We start from the raw sequence: 19,456 nt of genomic DNA on the forward strand, positions 1-19,456 counted from the left end.
GTCAGGATGCACCTTGGCCATCTCTGTATCATGAGCATGCTACTTGCCCTCACGTGTTTGAGGAATGAGTGAATGAACAAATGAATGAATGGTTATCAGAGAAAAGTTAAGGGCACGAGCTATCTTCAAATCTGTGCTTGTGAGGGACAGAGGCAGAGGTTTCGGGAGTAAATATTACTTAATGTGTTTTATTTTTCAGATCAATCAAATAAATCTGCGGAAGCACAAATAGGTCAGCTAACGTGAGAGTTTTCAAGATAAATGTAATCAAATAATGGACTCTCCTAAGGAATAAGCTGAAGAGAATGAGGTTAACCCACATAAAGGAACAGACCAATTCCACACAGTGCTTTCCCAGTTTGAAACAGCCAAAGAAAAAAATTAAGACTGGAAAGCTATTAAATATTCACAGGAATGCAAATGGCAGTTCTCTTTCTTATTTGCAACTAGAAGGAAGTGCTAGTTTTTAAAAAATAAAGTGCTCAACTATGAATTAGAGGATGATAAACAAATCACACCCAATTTTAAAAATCAGATCCTGACTTAATAGACTATAAATTCCATTCCCTGACATTGCGACCTAAAAGTCAGAGAAATCTCCAGGATGAGACAGTATTAAAAAGTTTAATGAAACCAGCTATAAAACATACTTTTTCAGGTATCCCTCCTGGTGAGAGGGAGGGACCCTCAAGAGAGGGTAAAAGAGAACAACTTTAGCCAAAAGGAAGGGCTAAGATATACAGAACTAGCCAGCTGGTTATATATTCCATATCTTCTTCAAATGGTACATTTTGAAGAGATAATAATGCATACTTGAAACAAGTCTTCAAAAAAGGATTCATTGGCACTTATTTAAGTTAGTGTGACCAAAGAATCAATATGTTTAATTACACATTTAATTAAAAGTGAAAACACTTCACATATGTTGAACACTACCTGACAGCTGAGTAGTTTAATGGGTTTAAAGAACATTTATATAACTTTATTGCTTAAATCTCTATTTCTGGTAATTTGGTTTTGTCTCTTTAAAAAAAAAGAAGACTTAAGATTCCTAGTACTAATTTCCCAAGGGTTGGCATGGAGAGATAAATGTTAATGACTGGCGCTTATGGTCTAAGGCACTAGTTCTTCTATTACCAGCGTCATAAACTCTTTATCTTCTCAGGTTTACCTCATTTATATTTTAAATTGTTTTAGAGGAATTCAAAATGCCAGAAAGATTATAACATTAATCATCATAATCAGCTGGGCTAGAAGTATTTGGTGATCACTGGGCTCCTGGAATGCAATTTACCTTTAAAATTTTCACTGGCTCTACCCTCTTCCCCTAGGTACCCTTTTTCTCTATTTCAAGCTCCAGCACTTTCTTTGTGACTTTGGGCAAATTGCTTAATTTCTCCTTGCCTCTGTTCCCCCACCTGAAACGGGGGTATTACTAGTAGTATCTCAGAAGACTATTGTAACAATTAAACAAGTTAATGCATGTAAAGTACTTAGAACTGTACATGGTGCATCACAAATGCCATACATGTGTTCGCTGTTACTATGCTATGATGACAATATCCACGCAGCCTCCGGGCAGGCTTGCAGAAAAGGAGTATCTGCATTCAGGGACGGGAAGCGGAAATTTGAAGTTGGTTTTCCCTACTTCTGTTGCACTAAGTATAATATTCTCTAAGAGAACTCTTTCAAGTTCATTTGGGTTAGATAGGCTAGCAGGAAGAGCGTCCAGGAATGTTATCTCCAAGAAGACTGTAAAAAAGGTTCATTTTAAAAGTTTATGGAGCAGGTTTTGTTTTCAGTTTAATAAAGCCCAAAGTCACACTACTACTGGCAAACAGAGTCTTTCTTAAGTATTTTATGATCTTTGCTTTGTACTCTTATTATATTATTTAGAACACATTAAAAAATATCTTTGTCACTTCTTTGAACAAAAATGCCTGGCAACCAAACAGAAATCAGAACGTGTGTTACATAAAATAACGGAGGACTAGTAAGCCCTGGAGCAAAAGCAGGAAGTCGAGGTGCGAGCTGAGCCTGGGACTGGGTGAACCCTTCTGCACTTAGCAAGCCTCCAAGCCTTCCCCTACGGCACGGAGGCTGGGAGCAGGGGCTCTTATACCTCTTTCCAGTATGCAGGCTGCAGTTTCCCTCATGATCTCAATCGAGCTCTGCTCTGCCTGTGTGGAATCTTCAAATTGAAAGGACATGTGAAAAGAACAAGACTGACCATCTTTTTGCAGGAGTGAAGTCACCCCTGTCCTTCTCCAGAAACTCCTGGGCAGAAGCTGTAATACTGGGAGTATGGGTGAGTACGGGAGAGCATGCTGGCAAGAGAAGGGAGGACGGTCCTTTTGAACGAGATGGTTTGCCCACGTGGGTCAAAGCCAACCACAGGAGAGAAGCGGGAAAGGTGAGGCCCAGCCTGACGCTCATGTGCTGGGGGAGGCCTGGAGACAGAGGGTGGGCGCATCCTTGGTCTCCTCTGCTTCCACTAAAGTTATAACCCTTTGAGACCTCGCTGTTAGGTGGCTGAGCTGCCTGAGCACTGAGTGGAGTGCCAACCTTGTGGCTCCATGCCCTCCCATGCCCCACTGATGGGGAGGGGGACACCGATTCCTGACAGTGGAAGCGGTTTCCTTTCCTTCTGCAATGAAAGAGGGAAGGAGCAGTGCCACTGCTTTTCTTTCCCTAATTTAAGGCTCAAGGAAAAAATGTTCACACTAAAAGACTAGTATAGCTCATTCCCCACCTCTAAATTTGAATTTAAGAGGAAGAAATGGTGCAGTAGAAAGAGTATGTGTCACACATAAGGGAAACTAAAAGACTGTTCAGCTTGTGCCAGGGCATAGCCCCCTAAACCCCCGTGTCCCATCTAAAGAGTGGGTCTCATAGCAGCGGTCAGGCAGTGGTGTGTTGATGTGTAGGTGGGTGTGTATGAGTTTGCCTTATATGCTGTAGACTCAGCAATATCAGCTGAAAATGGGCCTCAGCTGAATGTCTAATGCAAAAAGTTCATCATCTGTCTCTAACACAATGGTGTCCCCTCCCTTGGTAATGTTTCAATCTATATATATATTGACCTTGACAGTGCACTTGACTGGATAAATCATATTTATAGAGAACAGCTGGAAATGAAAGATAAAGTACTATGCAATGCTCAAAATATTTTCCCTTGACAACTGGACTTCTACTGGCGAGAAGCGGGATGCTAGTCAAGCATTCACGCCCGGGGCCACACACTGGTCTTGCTAGAGGATGTGTTCCAAATGAGAAGAAGAACACTGCTTCTCTCACCCTCCAAGAGCCCAGTGACCTTGCACTTCCTTGCCTGGCAACACGGGTCAGCTGCACCTAATTGGACTCCTCACCAGCCAGGAAAGCCTGTTAGGAGGCTAGATGAGATGAAACCGACTGGGCCTCCTCACTGTTTCTGGATGTCTCCAGCTGCCTTCAGGGTTATCAGAATTAGTTCTCATTGTCAAAGATCTGAGGCAGAAAAGCCAGACTGTATTTCCTCCAAGTTCAGTGCAGCACTAATTTTTTTGGTGGGGGGGTCCATGAAAACCAACACGGCCGTGCAGGGGCAGTTCCCTCCCTGTCCTGTGAGGCTGGCTGGGTTATCTAACCGGGGTGCAGGCCAGGCCCGCGACGGACATGGGAGGAGTGTGATGGCCCCACGATGCCCTCCGTCGGAGGTGGGCAGGGGTGGCGACTGAGGCCTCGGGACCATCTCTCACTGCACTTAAAGGAGGCCCCTCAGCAAGGGAGTATTGCAATGCTTTTCAAGAAAATCCAGAAATCTACACATAATGCTCCATCACCAGCGTTCTAAACATTAGCAATTAATACAAATATTTTAAAAACGCAGCATATGGCCACACTGTGTTGGTCAAACAAAGCACATCTCTGTGGAAAAGCTGGAAAACATTGCCCGGCAGCAGGAGAGAGGAGGAGAAGGCGCAGCAGGACGGGGGGTGTGGAGTCTGCTTCACACAGCAGGCCCCTATAGGAGGCTGAGCACGGAGGACCAGCAGAAGCCACACGGAGGGCTCTGGAGCATTACTGACACTTCCAGGGCAGAGGAATGAGCTGAGCCTCCCTCCCTGGGGGGCTGTTCCGGGGAGAAGGGACCAAGCAGGGCCTCTGGGCGCTCCATCGATCACGTGCTGATCACGTGGCGTCCGAAGGCCCAATGCGGGGCTGTTGCTGGGGAGACCCCTGGAGAACGAAGGAGGAACAGGGACTGCTCCTGCCTGCTCGTTACCCATAGCAACTCTCACTCTCCCCGGCTGTCGGCTGTCGCTGCTTCCCGGGCTTGCCTCTCCCGGCGGCACGCCTCTCTCTCCTTTCTCCGAGGTGGCTGTGCCACTCTTAGATGACTGCTCTCTCCGTGGTGAGGGCTGGGCCTCCGCGAGCCGCCCCAGCCAAGGGACTGATAGGAGGTAGCGCGGAAGGGGCAGAAGGGTCTGCTCCCACCTGGTCTAACAGAACCTGCCCCTGGAAAAGGAGACAAGAGTCCAGGAATCGGCACAGCACGAGGGGAGGGGAGAAGACACCATTTCCAGGCGTGGGGATGGAGGGCCAGGAGGAAGCAGTGGATTTTTATTAAGGAATCTTAAGAAGAATCTGATATAACTATACAAAAAAGTCTGACCTAACCTCTTTCCCAACATTGAGTCACTCGTGCACCTACAACATATTTGCTAAACCCTCATGCCACCCACATTCATTCACTCAGTTTTTCTGTAAGTCACTTTTTTACATAAGTTTTTTTAAAGGAAGGGTTATATGACTGCCAAAAAACAACAAAACCAGTATTGCCTGCCATAAAGAGAAAAGCAAAAATTATAAATGTTTACTCTCATACCAGCTAAAATTATCATGACTATTGCCAAGTGTTTGTGTAAATCCATGTGCATCTCACTTATGAATTATTGCTTTAAGGAATAGCAGAGAAGTCAGCCAACTTAATGGGCTACTCTCTGATATGATGGTCTGTGCTGCCAGGCAAGATATCCCTTGGGGCTATAGATCAAAGAGTTTCATGCAATCACTTGGGCTCCACTCCCCATTTTAGCTAATAGCTCCTCACCATATGGGTGTGGTGATAAAGACTTGCTGTGCAAACAGTAGGTACTCAGTATGTATTCTAAGATGAATGACAGAATATGGAAAGTCATCTGCCATGTCTTTTAGTATGCATTAATCAAATCCTGCCAGCAGGACCTAAGGATTTGAGTTTATCAGAAAGAGGATCACAGGAAAACCCCACCCACAGATCTGTAAAAATCTGAAGGCCCAACTCACCATTTCTTAGACTTCAGCCGAGGTGCTGGATTCCGGGGGATGAGGAAGAGGGCTCTCATGGGGTGCATGTCACAGAGAGCTGCAAGAGACCAAAATGGAGCAGTTTGGGTTGGGAGGCCAGGCTGTGCAGGCAGTTCCCTGAGACCAAGCACAATCCATGAGAAAAGAGTCAGAAGACTGAAAAGCTTCCAACTGGAAAGCATTTAAATGAGCGGATGTCTCATTAAAGGAGTCTCGTAAAATGCAACATGCTTCCATAGATACTATTGACATACCTACCAAATAGACTTTTACTTAATATTTAAGGAAACCAAGTTAAAGGGTCAACAACCAGCTATCCTTTGCTGCAAATAACCATTTGAGAGCCAAAGTAGGCAACATCAAGATGATAAAGATAACGGAGAAAGGAAGTTGTTTTTAATTAGCAAAAGCCTGTCACAAAATATAAAATATTTGATAATCAATGGTCTAATTCTTATACCGAAGGCTCGTGCCAATCCAGTGTTATCTACAAAGATTTTTGGAGCCTAAAACAGTCTAAGACCAGGGCACCATTCTCTTTGTATTTCCAGATACCCTGAATGGCTTTTCAGGCTTCATAATTGGAAGTTTTTGTTCACTGGCATCAGGAAGAGCAGAGGATTAAGTCAAATGGAGTCTGGCAGAAAAACAAAGTTATAAAAATATCTCAACTTGTAAACATGGCATCATCATTTACAGTTAAGGCATGCATACATTCTTATTTTAATCAAAATATTTTACTTAGTATACTTCTCAAACATCTGGGAGTATTTTTTTGTTGTACCTAGAATAAGAATATATTCTCCCTAAAAAACAAAGAATTCTGTGGGTAGAAGTTTATTTTTAGCCTCGTCTACCACTCACCAAGAATAATAATATGGGTTTAAGATTGCAATAGAATATTTTTCTCTAATTCATAAATACCTATTAGCATTATGCAGGAGGGGAATTTTGTGAACACTCCAAATCAATCATGCTACAGATACATCTTAGCAATGCTAGACTGAGAAGTGAGAAGACTATGATATCTTGAAGGCAAAAAGGTAAATAAGTAAAACAACCTGTCATGCAAATGCAAGACCTGTTTTAGTCCTGGGTCCTCTGCACAGCAGACACCGCAGTGAGATTATATGTGCAAGGAGTGTACTGTGCAAAAGGATATAGGGAAAAGGCCTGCGAAGGACGGGACCCCAAGTGAAGGAAAGAGGGAGAGAAAGTCAGTGGAAGCATCCTATACTGTGCTGCAATCCAAGGAAGGTTTGGCAAAGTTGTAGGGGGATGGATTCCTTGAGTTGCCTGCAAAGGAAATCCATGGCTTCCAGAAAAGGGTCTGTCTTGGTATCCCAGCTGCATTCAGTCATTGCCTGGGAGAGGCCCTTGGAGGTGTAGCCTTACAATCATTGCAGCTCCCATGCCCTGGATAAGTCATGCCACCTATCTAGAAGTCTGCGAGCACATCCTCACAGCCACCACAGAGCTGGCGGAGATGCTCCGCTGTGTCAATATGTCTGACCTCGAGGAACTCATAAGGTTTTCAATTTTGACTGAGCTCTGGCCATTCTGCCTCAAATATCATCTGGGAAACCTACAAATCTAAAAATCAGTGTTTCAATATGAATAACAGTCACTGAGTACAAGTGTTTGCACAACCCATGCATTGCAAACTGGTTTTCAATTTTTATCCGTTAGAGCTGGTAATCTTTGTGGGTTGGGCACAGTTCATGTTGGGCTAAGAGCAGTTCAGGAATAAATTATTTACCAAATCTATAAAACAAAAAAGACTTCCAGAGGTCTGCTGTCCTTTTCTTTCTTCACCTCATAGACCAAAAACAAAAAAATCCAAGATCTCCACACCACTCTGAGATGAATGGATTCCAGGTTGATTTACAATGACTCAGGTTGCTAACTGTGCCAGCCAGAATCCATGCAGGGCTCGGTGTAGCAGAAGTAAAGTAACTGTAGTTCCTGGCAAGAAACCTTCAGCACCACAGAGCAAGCCAGTAACAGATTTCACCCCAGAGGAAGGGAGTCATACTTACGGGGAGCACCTTCTGCCATCTCAATGGCGGTGATTCCCAAAGACCACAAGTCACTCTGAAAAAGAAGGAAAGCAGAGACGTGTGTGTAAATTCAATCAATAAGGTACAGCAAGGTTAAACCTGGTAACCGCTTCAGAACTGCCTGCAGGGAAGTCTGTTTACAAACCTATTTCCCCCACTAAACTTTGAAAAGCAGGAACAGCACAGCCAACCATGTTATTCATGGTTCCACACACATGGTACATTTTCAATAAATGTATGGAAAATGAATATATGGTTTTTTAACTTAATCAATCACTAAACCTTATCTACTAACTGAACCATGTGAAATTTGACTGTTTTTTCATACATTTATCACACAATAAACTGGATTTTCTTCAAGTGTACCATTTGCTAAGGTTTGACATATATATGCACATAAAATCATCAGCACAATCAAGAAAGTAAACATATGCACCACTCTCAAGAGATCCCACTTGTCCCTTTGTATTCTTTCCCTTTCTGTCCCCACCCACCCTGTGCTTAGACAACCACCAATCTGCATTCTGTCACCATGGATTGGTTTTACACTTTCCAGAGTATAATATAAACAGAATCATACAATATGCGTTCATTTGCATTCGGCTTTTTTCACGTAACAATGTTTCTGAGGTTCATCCATGCTGTGGCATGTGTCTGTACTTGATTGCTTTTCATTGCTGAATAGCACTCTCTTGTATGGCTATGCCACAGTTTGTTTATCCACTCACTTGTTGAAGAACATTTGGGTCATTTTCAGTTCCAGCGATTATGAATAAAGCTGCTAAGAACATTTGTGGACAACTTTTTGCACTCTTTTGAGTAAATACACCTAGGTGTAGAAAGGCTGGATCATATGGTATGTGTATGTTTATATTCAACTGTTTTCAACCTAAAATAAACCTGGCAATTTTTTATGATTTTATCTAATAAAATGAAATCAGGGAGTTGGGTTTTTTTTTTTCTTATGGTCTTCATTGAAATGTTGTCTCCAGGGCCTAGAATGTAGTTGAGCACATTATTAAGTGCTCAGGTATCATCTATCTTCTACATAGACGAATATGTGAAATAGAGAATCCTATGCCTTGATATTCTTTTTTATGCTCTAACTGACTTATACATCTGTTCAGAATTTTCGAGGCTAATGCCTCTACCTTTACCAATGCAATTTCTATCAATATGCTTCCCACATACTCTGTGTCTACAGCTCACCAGTTGCTAAATATTGCAAAGGAGGGGCAAATCAAGAGATGGGGAAAACGGGGCTAGGAAACCCCACAAACAGGCTTGCTTCTTCAGCTACTTCATAGATTGGTAAGAAAATATAATGTGAAATTTGGTTCATGGCCAGTGAACTCTCAGCCTCCTTTCCTTTTAAATACCTTGTGCATTATGTACATTTTACCCAATTCTCACTTGTGATCTTACTCAGCTTAGAAATATCAATGTCACATTGCCTCACTAGTCCAGTCGAACAAATGTCAAGAAAAGGAGATGTAACTGGAAGAGAACTATGAAATCTATCCTGAACCATTCCCAAGAACTAACCTTCTCAGTGAACTGTGAGTCTCACGCAGGCCTGTTTGGTATTTGGGTAGAGGCCCAAACAACTTCAAGGAGGTTTACTTGCCTAAAGTAAAATCACAGGGTACACACTGATCCCACATAAGGTCAGGGGAGAGTCTTTATTTCAAGAGCCTCACATCATGTTCCCATGAATGTTATAGGTTCTCAGTTCAACTAGGGATAAAAATCCATCTTCATAATACCACTCTCCTCAGATTCCAAATAACTTCTCTGCATACACAACTTAAGAAGGAAAATCTCATCCATTCTCTTGGTTATATTTCAAAATGTATTCAAAGGCTTTCATTTAATAAAAGCCAAACACACCCAAGGTCTGCACAGTTCTGCTAGTGACTGAGTTTTCCCACAGATCCTTGATTTGCTTAGTGGGGTCACTTCTGGAGCTAATGGAGACAGCCTTGCCCACCTATTAGAGGCTGGCAAGAGAACAGTAACTAGAGAGGATAAAAAACAGCTCTTGTGTACCTAGAGGTTTATGGTTGACAGACACTTGTTTGAGAGCATGAGAAAAACAGGTACTCTCACTGTGCAGAAGTTCTCAAGCCGGAAACAGCCAGGACAGGCTGAAATGGCAGGCTAGCTCACAAGGTCTGGTGGTACCATCACCCTTTTTCCAATACCGCTAGGCTCCGAGCGTTTCTGAAGTGTGAAATCCAGTGGAAGTGAGGAGGTGATGCTCAGGCTCTCTGCCCCTAACTGCCATAGCAGGACTGAATGGGTTGCAAGTCCAAGAAGACCAAACTGGTTTGAAATCCAATACATTTTAATAAGGAAATGATGGCAGTGGGATGCGAAGAGCTCCAGGTCAGGTCACAGATGGGGAAGAAAATGCTCAGGGGACCCAGGAGGCTTCTGCCTTTGCGTCTTTGCTCTAGTTGTTGACTCTGCCTGCAGCACCGAGCCCAGATATGTGCAGGGCTAACGCCCTCCCCTCCATCAAGCCTGTGCTCAAATGCCATGTTCTCAATGAGGACTATCACCACCTCTGCCCGAGCATCTCCAATCTACCTTCCCGTTTCCTGTTTTGGTCTCCCAGATACCCTGCCCGCCTTTTAACACACTATATCATTTATTCACCATTAGTTTGCTATATTTCGTGTTATCCCTCCTCTGCCCCTGGCCACAAACATGCACACACATGCATGAACACAAGATCCATAAGGCAGAGATCTTGGTTTTATCCACTGGTGTATTACGAGTACCTGGAAGAGAGCCTGCACATAGTAAGGGCCTTAATGAATATCTGCTGAATAAATGAACAAATGAAAGGTATGTTGAGAGAAAGAAGCAAAACCTAAGAGACCTGGGGCTGGCATAGTCTTTATTGCTCATCTAGTCTGACCCTTCATTTCATGGATGAGAGAAAGTGCCTTAGCCAAGACCAAAGAGCAACTCAGCTCAGAGTTTTAACTGGAGCTGGACCACCTCCCTGCCAGGCCAGTTCTCTTTTAACTGTCATCGCAGTATATTCACCTTTTATTTATTGACAGGGGCCCATAAAACAATTGTGCAAAATTCCTACTTTGTCTAGATCAGGGGTTCTTGACAAAGTATCCATGAGCTTGAACTGAAATTCAAAAAACATTATTCTTGTGGAGACGTGTTGGTGTGGGTATGATATATTTATTAAATAAAACACAGTATAGTGTGGATTTAGTAAGGGGTCTGTGGTTTTCATCTGACTAGCAAAGGGGTCCATGAAACAAAAAAGGTTAAGAACCCCTGATCTACATGATTGAAGGTGCTGAGATTCCGTGAGGCAACCCTAAAAACCAGTGCTAGGAAACTGGCCTCAACTTCCTATTGGTCACATGAATTGGTAGAAAGAGAACATGTTTTTAAGTCAGACATAGGTTCAATGCAGAGTGCTAAATTAGCTACATGCAGGACACTGCTCAGAACCTTAACTTTTTCTATTGTAAAATTGGAGGTAAATGCAGTTCCATCCCCAGGGGAATGGGATGGAAGGGGAACAAGGGGCATGGAGCTTCAGCAGTCTCTCCAGTCAACTACAGACTGTCTTGGCCTGCATAGCTTGGATTAGTGCACATGACTGCGGCTCCATCCCCAAGGCTAGCAGGGGAGAAAGGTGAGAGAAGCTTCATCGGTTGCTGGGGCAACTTGGGTGGCTTCAGCCTACACGTCTTACAGTACCAACTGCATCCTCAGCTCCTACTCCACAATCAGAAAGGGAGAAAAGGCAAGAAACAGATGAAAAAGAGCTGAAAAAAAATTTCAGATTGGCTAAATATGAGCCATTACAAAGTTCCAAAATAAGTTGAACCAAGTGTCAAAGAGGGGCTGTAGCACAAAGCCAATCTAATAGAAAGCCCTAGACTAATGAGAGAAACTGGGCCCAGAATAAATACATCAAGTATTCAGTTGCCAAGACACCAACAAAAAATTATAAGCCATACTAAGAAAGAGGAAAATATAGTCTAGTCAAAGGAACAAATTAAATATCCAGATGACATAAAGGAGTTGAGAAAACTAGTCACAGATTTTCAAACCAATCTTCTTAAATTCAATGCGATGGCTAAAGAGTAAGGGTATTAAGAAGACACTGGGTGAGTACAAAGAAGAATTTGAAAGCATACATAGAAAAATAGCAGATCTTATGGGAATAAAAGGCACACTAAATGAAATAAAAATACACTGGAGTCATATAACAGCAGATTCGAAGAGGCAGAAGAAAGGACTGGTGAGCTTGAAGACAGGGCCTCTGAGAGTGAAGACATGAAAGAACAGATAAAATTGAGCAGGGTCTCAGGGAACTGAATGATGGCAAGAGATGCACAAACATATATATCATAGGTGTCTCAGGAGGAGAAGAGAATGGGAAAAGGCAGAAGGAATATTTGAGGAAATAATTGTAGAAAATCTCCCAACTCTATCGAAGGACATAGATATCCGTGTCCAAGAAGCACAACATACTGCAATCAAAATCTGAATAGATCAACTCCAATACACATACAAATCAGAATGTCAAATGCCAAAGATATTTAGAGAATTCTGAAAGCAGCAAAAGAGATTAGTCAAATAAAAGGGATACCCAATAAGATTAAATGCTGATTTCTCATCAGAAGCCATAGAGGCAAGAAGGTAGTGGTATGATATATTTAAGATACTGAAAAAGAAAAACTGCCAGCCAAGAATTTTATATCCAACAAGATCATGTTTCAAAAATGAAGGCAAATTTAGAATATCCACAGATAAACAGTAAATGAAGCATTTGTAACCAAGAGACCAGCCATTCAGGAAATACTAAATGGAATGCTACAGCCTGAAAAGATAAAACATGAGAGAGAGGCTTAGAAGAGAGTCTAGAAATAAAGATTATATCAGTACAAATAACTAAATTGTGAAAAGAGTGGTAAAAATACAATATGAATAAAACCCAAAGGTCAAAATGAGTGAAGTAAGAACTGTTTTCATAGTAATAACATTGAATGCTAATGGATTAATCTTCCCAATCAAAAGACACAGACTGGAGGAATGAATAAGAAAATATGAGCCATCTATATGGTGTTAACAAGAGATTCACCTTATATCCAAGGAAACAAATAGACTGAAAGCAAAAAGTTGTGAAAAGATATTCCACACATACAGTAGTGGAAAAAAAAAACACAACAAAACCTGGAGTAGCTATACTCATATCAGATGAAACAGACTTTAAAAGTAAAGGTGCTATTAGAGACAAGAAATATTAATAAAAGGCTAATTTACCAGGAAGAAATCACATACATGTATATGCACCTAACTAGGATGCCCCAAAATACATGAGGCAAACTCTGGCAAGAATGAAGGGAGAAATAAATGTCTCTACAATAAATGTTGGAGACTTCAATACACCACTCTCAGCTTTGGAGAGAACATCTGCACAGAGGATCAATAAAGAAAAGAGAGCTTGAATAATAAGATAAGTAAATCTAATAGACAAATACAGCATACTGAGCCTCAAAACAGCAGGAAATACATTCTTTTGAAGTGCTAGCTCATGGATCTTTCTCCCAGATAGACAATATGTTGGGTGACAAAAAACAGATCTCAATAAATTTTTAAAAATTGAAATTATACAATGCATTTTCTCTGATCATAGTGGAAAGAAGCTAGATATAAACAACAGGCAGAAAAAGAGAAAATCCATGAATATATGGAGATTAACTAGCACAATCTTAAATAATCAGTGGGTCAAAGAAGAAACTGCAAGAGAAATCAGTAAATATCTTGAGACAAATGAAAACAAGCACACAACATATATAAACCTATGGATGCACTGAAGGCAGTGCTGAGAGGGAAATTTATAGCCCTCAGTGCTTACAATAAAAAAGAAGAGCGAGCTAAAATCAATGATCTAACTACACAGCTCGAAGAACTAGAAAAATAACAGCAAATTACTCCCAAAGCAAGCAGAAGGAATGAAATAACAAAGATCAGAGCAGAAATAAATAAAATTGAGAACAAAAAAACAATATTGAGAATTAACAAAACCAAAAGTTTGTTCTTTGAGAAGATCAACAAGATTGACAAACCCTTAGCTAGACTGACAAAGAAAATAAGAGAGAAGATGCAAACAAATAAAATTAGAAATGAAAACAGGGACATTACTACTGACCCCACAGAAATAAAAGAGATCACAAGGGAATACTATGGACAACTGTTTGTCAACAAACCAGACAATGCAGATGAAATGGACAAATTCCTAGGAACATGCCAGCAACCTATGCTGACCCTAGAAGAAACAGAAGACCTCAACAAACCAATCACAAGTAAAAATATTAAAGCAGTCATTAAAAACCTCCCCAAAATGAAAACCCTAGACCATATGGCTTCACAGGTGAGTTCTACCAAGTTTTCAAAGAAGATTTATAGCAATCTCACTCAAACTCTTCCAAACAATTGAACAGGAGGAAGTGCTACCAAACTCATTCTATGAAGCCAATATCACCTTAAAACCAAAGCCAGATAAAGATATTACAAAAAAAGAAAATTACAGATCCATTTCCCTAATGAATACAGATGCAAAAATCCTCAACAAAATACTCAGTAATCAAATCTAACAACACATTAAAAGAAATATTCATTATGATCAAGTGGGTTTTATTCCAGGCATGCAAGGGTGGTTCAACACAAGAAAATAAATCTGTAATACATCACATTAATAGAAAAAGAAAAATCATAGGATCATCTCTATTGATGCAGGAAAGGCATTTGACAGAATACAGCATCCTTTCTTGATAAAAATACTACAAAATATAGGAATTAAAGGAAACTTTCTCAACATGGTTAAAGAGCATATACAAAAAACACACAGCTAACAAAGCACACAATAGTGAAAGATTGAAAGCTTTCCCATTGGGATCAGAAAAAAGACAAGGATGCCCACTGTCACCTGTTGTTCAATATAGTGCTAGAGGTTCTAGCTAGAGCAATCAGGCAAGAAATAGAAATAGAAGTTGTCCAAATTGGAAAGGAAGAGGTAAAACTTTCAATATTTGCAGTTGATTTGATTCTATACCTAGAAAGTCCGAAATATCTACAACAAAGCTACTAGCGCTAATAAACAAGTTCAGCAGAGTGGCAAGATACAAGATTAATATGCAAAAATCAGTAGTGTTTCTATACACTAGAAATGAGCAAACAGAGGAGGAAGTCAGGAAAAAATTTCCATTTACAACAGTGACTAAAAGAATAAAATATTCAGGGAATAAACTTAACCGAAGATGTAAAGGACTATATTCAGAAAAGTAAAATGCATTGCTAAAAGAAATCAAAGACGACTCAAATAAATGGAAGGATATTCTGTGTTCATGGGTTGGAAGACTAAATCTTGTTAAGATGTCACTTCTACCCAAATTGATTTATAGATTCAATGCCAATCCCAATAAAACTTGCAGCAGCCTTTTTAGAAGAAATAGAAAAGCCAATTATCAAATTTATTTGGAAGGGTGAGGGGCCCTGAATAGACAGAAATATCTTAAAAAAGAAGAACAAAGTTGAAGGACTCTCACTTTCAGACTTTAAATCATATTACCTAGCTACAGGGGTAAAAAAAAAAAAAAAAAAACAGCATGGTATTAGCATAAATACAGACGTATAATCAAAGGAACCAAACTGATACTTCAGAAACAGACCCCCACATCTATAGTCAAAAGATTTTTGACAAGGCTGTCAAAGCCACTGAGCTGTGGCAGAACAGTATTCAACAAATGGTGCTGGGAGAATTGGATATTCATATCCAAACAAAATAAACGAGACCCCTATATCACACCTTATACAAAAATTAACTCAAAATGTTCAAAGACCTAAATATAAAAGCTAGAACCATAAAACTTCTATAGGAAAATGTAGGGATATATCTTCTAGGCCTGGTGGTAGTTGGTGGTTTCTTAAACCTTACACTCAAAGCACAAGCAACAAAAGAAAAAAATGGGTAAATGGGACCTCTTCAAACTTAAGTACTTTTTTGCTTCAAAGGAATTTATGAAGAAGGTGAAAAGGCAGCCTACTCAATGGGAGAAAATATTTGGAAACTACATATCCAATTAAGGTTACATTTCCATGCTATATAAAGAGATTATACAACTCAATGATAAACGGGCAAGCAATCCAATTAGAAAATAGGCAAAATACTTAGACATTTTTCCAAAAAGGAAATACAAACAGTGAAAAAGTACATGAAAAATTTTCAATATCACTAGCTATTAGGGAAATGCAAATCAAAACTACAATGAGATATCATCTCACACTTCATCATTCAAATAAACAAAACTACAAGTGCTAGAGAGGATGTAAAGAAATAGGAATACTCCTTCACGGTTGGCGGGAATGTAGAATGGTGCAGCCTCTGTGGAAAACAGTTTGGTGGCTCCTCAGATAGCTAAATACAGAATTGCTGTATGATCTGGCAATCCTTTTACTAGGAATATATCCAGCAAAACTGAAAACAGGGATGTGAACAGAAATTTGCACACAGGTGTTCTAGTGTTAAGGCAGACCCAAAAGGAGAAATATTGCATGGTCTCACTAATATGAACTCAATATGAAGAATAAACACATGGAGTTAAAATCTAGAGTAGAGGTTACTAGGAGATAGGGTGAGGGCTGAGAAGGCATAGTGATCCTTAATGTATGTAGAATTTTTAATTAGCTTGACTGTAAGTATGAAAATATAAAGAGGATGGTAACACATTATAGTGAGCCTAACTAACATGTCTGGCTTATTAAGGGGTTGTCTGAAAGGGGTAGTTTAGGGATGCAAATGTCAACTGAAAGAAAGCTAGAGAATAATCTAGGGGCTGAATAACACAATTAACCTGGTTGTGGATGAGGGCTGTGGTTAAGAGTACAAATACGAGAATGTTCTATGAATAAGAATGAATGTATGTCACTACTACAACTTGGTAAGAATATGATGACACACAGAAAAAAGTCAATTAATGTAACTTATGCACTATAGTTAACAGCAACATTGTAATATTCTTGCATCATTGTCAAAGAAGGTACTATATCAATACTACGCATCAATAGGAGAGAGTATGGTATTTTTTCTCTTGTACTAAGGTAAATGTCCAAAAATTTACTGAGGCGATGACTACACAACTCTGTGATGAAAAGTGAGAGCTGCTGAGTGTGCATTTTGGACCATACAGTCCCAAGCCAGAAAGCAATAAACGTCCTTAATGGGCCTTGTTGAAGCCTTTGGATACATTAGTGAGCCCCAAAGACACTTCAGAACTTAAAGACGGGAGAAAATGCTCCAACTACACCTGGCAAGACAGATCACAGGAGATGAGAAAGGAAAGAGGAAAGGGATGAGGAGCAGAGAGCCAGGGAGAGAGAAGTTTCCTTTGTGGCCATGGTGTGACTCCTTTGGCAGGAGCTGGGTAATTCATTATTCCAGAGGTGTTGTGCAGCCTGTCCCGTGGTGTGATTAATAGCCCAGTGCTCTAAGCATTACAACCAGAACAGAGACAAATTCTAGTGCCTCTGAGAAGGCACAGGTGAGCACATGTCTCCTGGCTGGTGGGGGCCAGCTGGTACCCAGGCAACTTGAACAGAATAATAGAGAATTCCTTCTGGAGCTGGGCTACCCAACTCTCAGATGGCAGTGTCCCAAGGAGCAAGAGGACCCATGGCTCAGGAAAAGAGCCCCAGTGGACTCCATGTGGCAGAGAGAGCTCAAGCTGTGTAGCCAGACAGCTCTGACACAGCAAGCTCGGTGACCTGGGGTGCCACTTAACTCCTCCAAGGCCATTTCTCCACTGTAAGGTGAAAAGAACACCTCTTTTGCAGGGTTGGTATGAGAATTCAATAAGATAATATATGCAAACCGGTTAACACACTGCAGGGCACATGCTGGATATTTAACAAATGCTGGTGCGACAAACCCTTAGGTTCCGTTACTGACTGTCAGTACAACTAGAAACCTGAGCCAGTAAGGTGGCAACCAGCTCTGGTATGCAATGGTGCTCACAGAAGCCCCTCAGGTGATACAGACAAAACAGGAAGCTTACAGGAGGCAAACTGGAAGGCGCATGCCCTCCTCCTTCCTCCTCCAGCCTGCAGTCTCCCTCTACTGCCCCCTTCTGGCACAGCGTGTAAGATGCCAGATGGGGTCTGTGGAGTCCTTGCTCTAGCATCCCAAAGGAGAGGGGTCTGTGGTTGAGGGACCAAGCTTAATACCTGGCACAATGGACATGGTGCATTCTACTTGCAGACCTGAAAACAGTCTTTCACTGGGTTGCTTTTTTGTGGTTGGTTTATTCTCTTTTCAGAAAGGTTCCAGCTGGAAAAAGGAAATTATATTTATTATGTATGGTTCCTAAAGGCAGCACCTAAACCTAGAGATAGAAATGATAGAGAAGCAGCTATGACACAACACAGGCAGGCACTTAGAAGAGTGTAATACAAACAGGAGGATGAAACAAATGAAATTGTTAAGTCAGAAATGGCCGAAGAGCAGTCATTTCATGAAATACATAAACAAATACTATCATATGGTGCATATTTACCTAGTATTAGGCACTGTATTACTCCCTTTCTATATGTTAACTCACTGTATCTCCTAAGCCCTTGTAATACACAGTTCACTATTCCCATTCCACAGAGGCTCAGAGAGGTGGAATAACTTCCCTGAGGTTAGATATCTAATAGAAGGCCACGTCTATCTTTAAAAACAACCCTTTCTAACTTGAAAACCCTAACTCTAAAATACTCTATTATATATTTATATACTACGTGCTGTGTAAATGGAACTAACATGGTGAGTTCAGGGTTGCTGAGGATATTCAAGCAGAGGTAATCCCATTTACACATAAAACAGAGGGTAGAATCTTCTTTTTGTCCATCTCCATTTGTTGTATGACCAAAGAAAAAAATGTTAAAAGAATACCCTATTTTCTTCAACTGGGGATTATTTCAGTTTAATATGAAAGTAAGGCCTGTCTATGGTAAGAAGAATAAAACAAGAAATGAAATACATAAACAATGTTTAAGTTCATGTGCCACACACATGCCCTATTCAGAGGTAAACACAGTTTATTTTTCCAGGCCATTTCCAGAGAAAAACAAACCCATAAGGACCAGTTATGACTGCAGTTCAACCAGCAAACCTGCACCAAGGGAGGTGGGAACAAGTTCCTGTGACTGTAAAGAAGTCACTTGGATGATGCAGATATAACCAGGAAACCTGAATCTTAAACACTGTTAAATATTTCTTTACTATATTATATATACATATCTTGGAATCTGCCCAAAGCCAATGTATATTTAAATAGCTGCATAGTATTCCACTGGACAGATGCTCCAGATTTATTTAACCAGTTCCTTATTAATGAGCATTGAGTCATGAAGAACTTTCTTTAGGGGGTCATTCTGTTAAAGCAGTAAATACACAGGACTATAAAATACTTGACAAATTCCGACTGAAAGGGAATTCAAAGTAAGTTTAAAAAATAACACTTTAAACAGTCTAAGAATTTTTAACAGTTTTATTAATTTTGAATCTTTTGAATGTGTATTATTAAATGTGAAAGCTTTCATTATTGTCCCACATACTTATCAGGAAAATGAAACCTTTCCTTTCACTTGAAGTGTTTTGACAGAATCTCTGAAAACAAGAAAGGAAGGGCCTCTAGGGGAAAGTGAACACACCAGGCAAATGAGATTCTGGTGCTCCTCCTAGGATAGGGCTTATTTTCAGTTAGTCACTTACTGCACCCAGCAAATAGCAGACAAAACCAGACTGCGGCAAATACCCTGAGCACTTCTGAGTCCTTTCCTACAGAGACCCTTGTTTTATTCAATCACTTTATTATTTTTTTTAAATATTGCAGTCTTTTAAAGAATCTTGGACAAATCAAATAAATAATAATAAATAAATAAAATAATTTTTAAAAAACACGCTAAACACTTCCCTCTTTTGCATTTTGTCCTTACTTTAAAGGAAGAGCATTTGTAGTCAGGAATCTAACAAAGTC

At 40.5% G+C, this 19,456-nt stretch overlaps 1 protein-coding gene across 11 annotated transcripts in view; it reads right to left on the reverse strand.

Moving 5' to 3' along the window:
* The window catches only part of TNIK (TRAF2 and NCK interacting kinase), a 435,835-nt gene that overhangs the window by 122,435 nt on the left and 293,944 nt on the right, over nucleotides 1–19,456 (reverse strand). For all 11 annotated transcript variants that reach the window (XM_058295284.2, XM_058295283.2, XM_058295286.2 and 8 more), the window contains 2 exons: nucleotides 7,371–7,425; nucleotides 5,311–5,389 (listed from right to left, as the gene is read on the reverse strand). In XM_058295284.2, the coding sequence (XP_058151267.1) occupies nucleotides 5,311–5,389; nucleotides 7,371–7,425 (134 nt within the window). The remainder of the gene's footprint in view (nucleotides 1–5,310; nucleotides 5,390–7,370; nucleotides 7,426–19,456) is intronic.

This window comes from Dasypus novemcinctus, chromosome 4 (assembly GCF_030445035.2).
Source record: "Dasypus novemcinctus isolate mDasNov1 chromosome 4, mDasNov1.1.hap2, whole genome shotgun sequence".
In the NCBI taxonomy this organism is placed as follows: domain Eukaryota; kingdom Metazoa; phylum Chordata; class Mammalia; order Cingulata; family Dasypodidae; genus Dasypus; species Dasypus novemcinctus.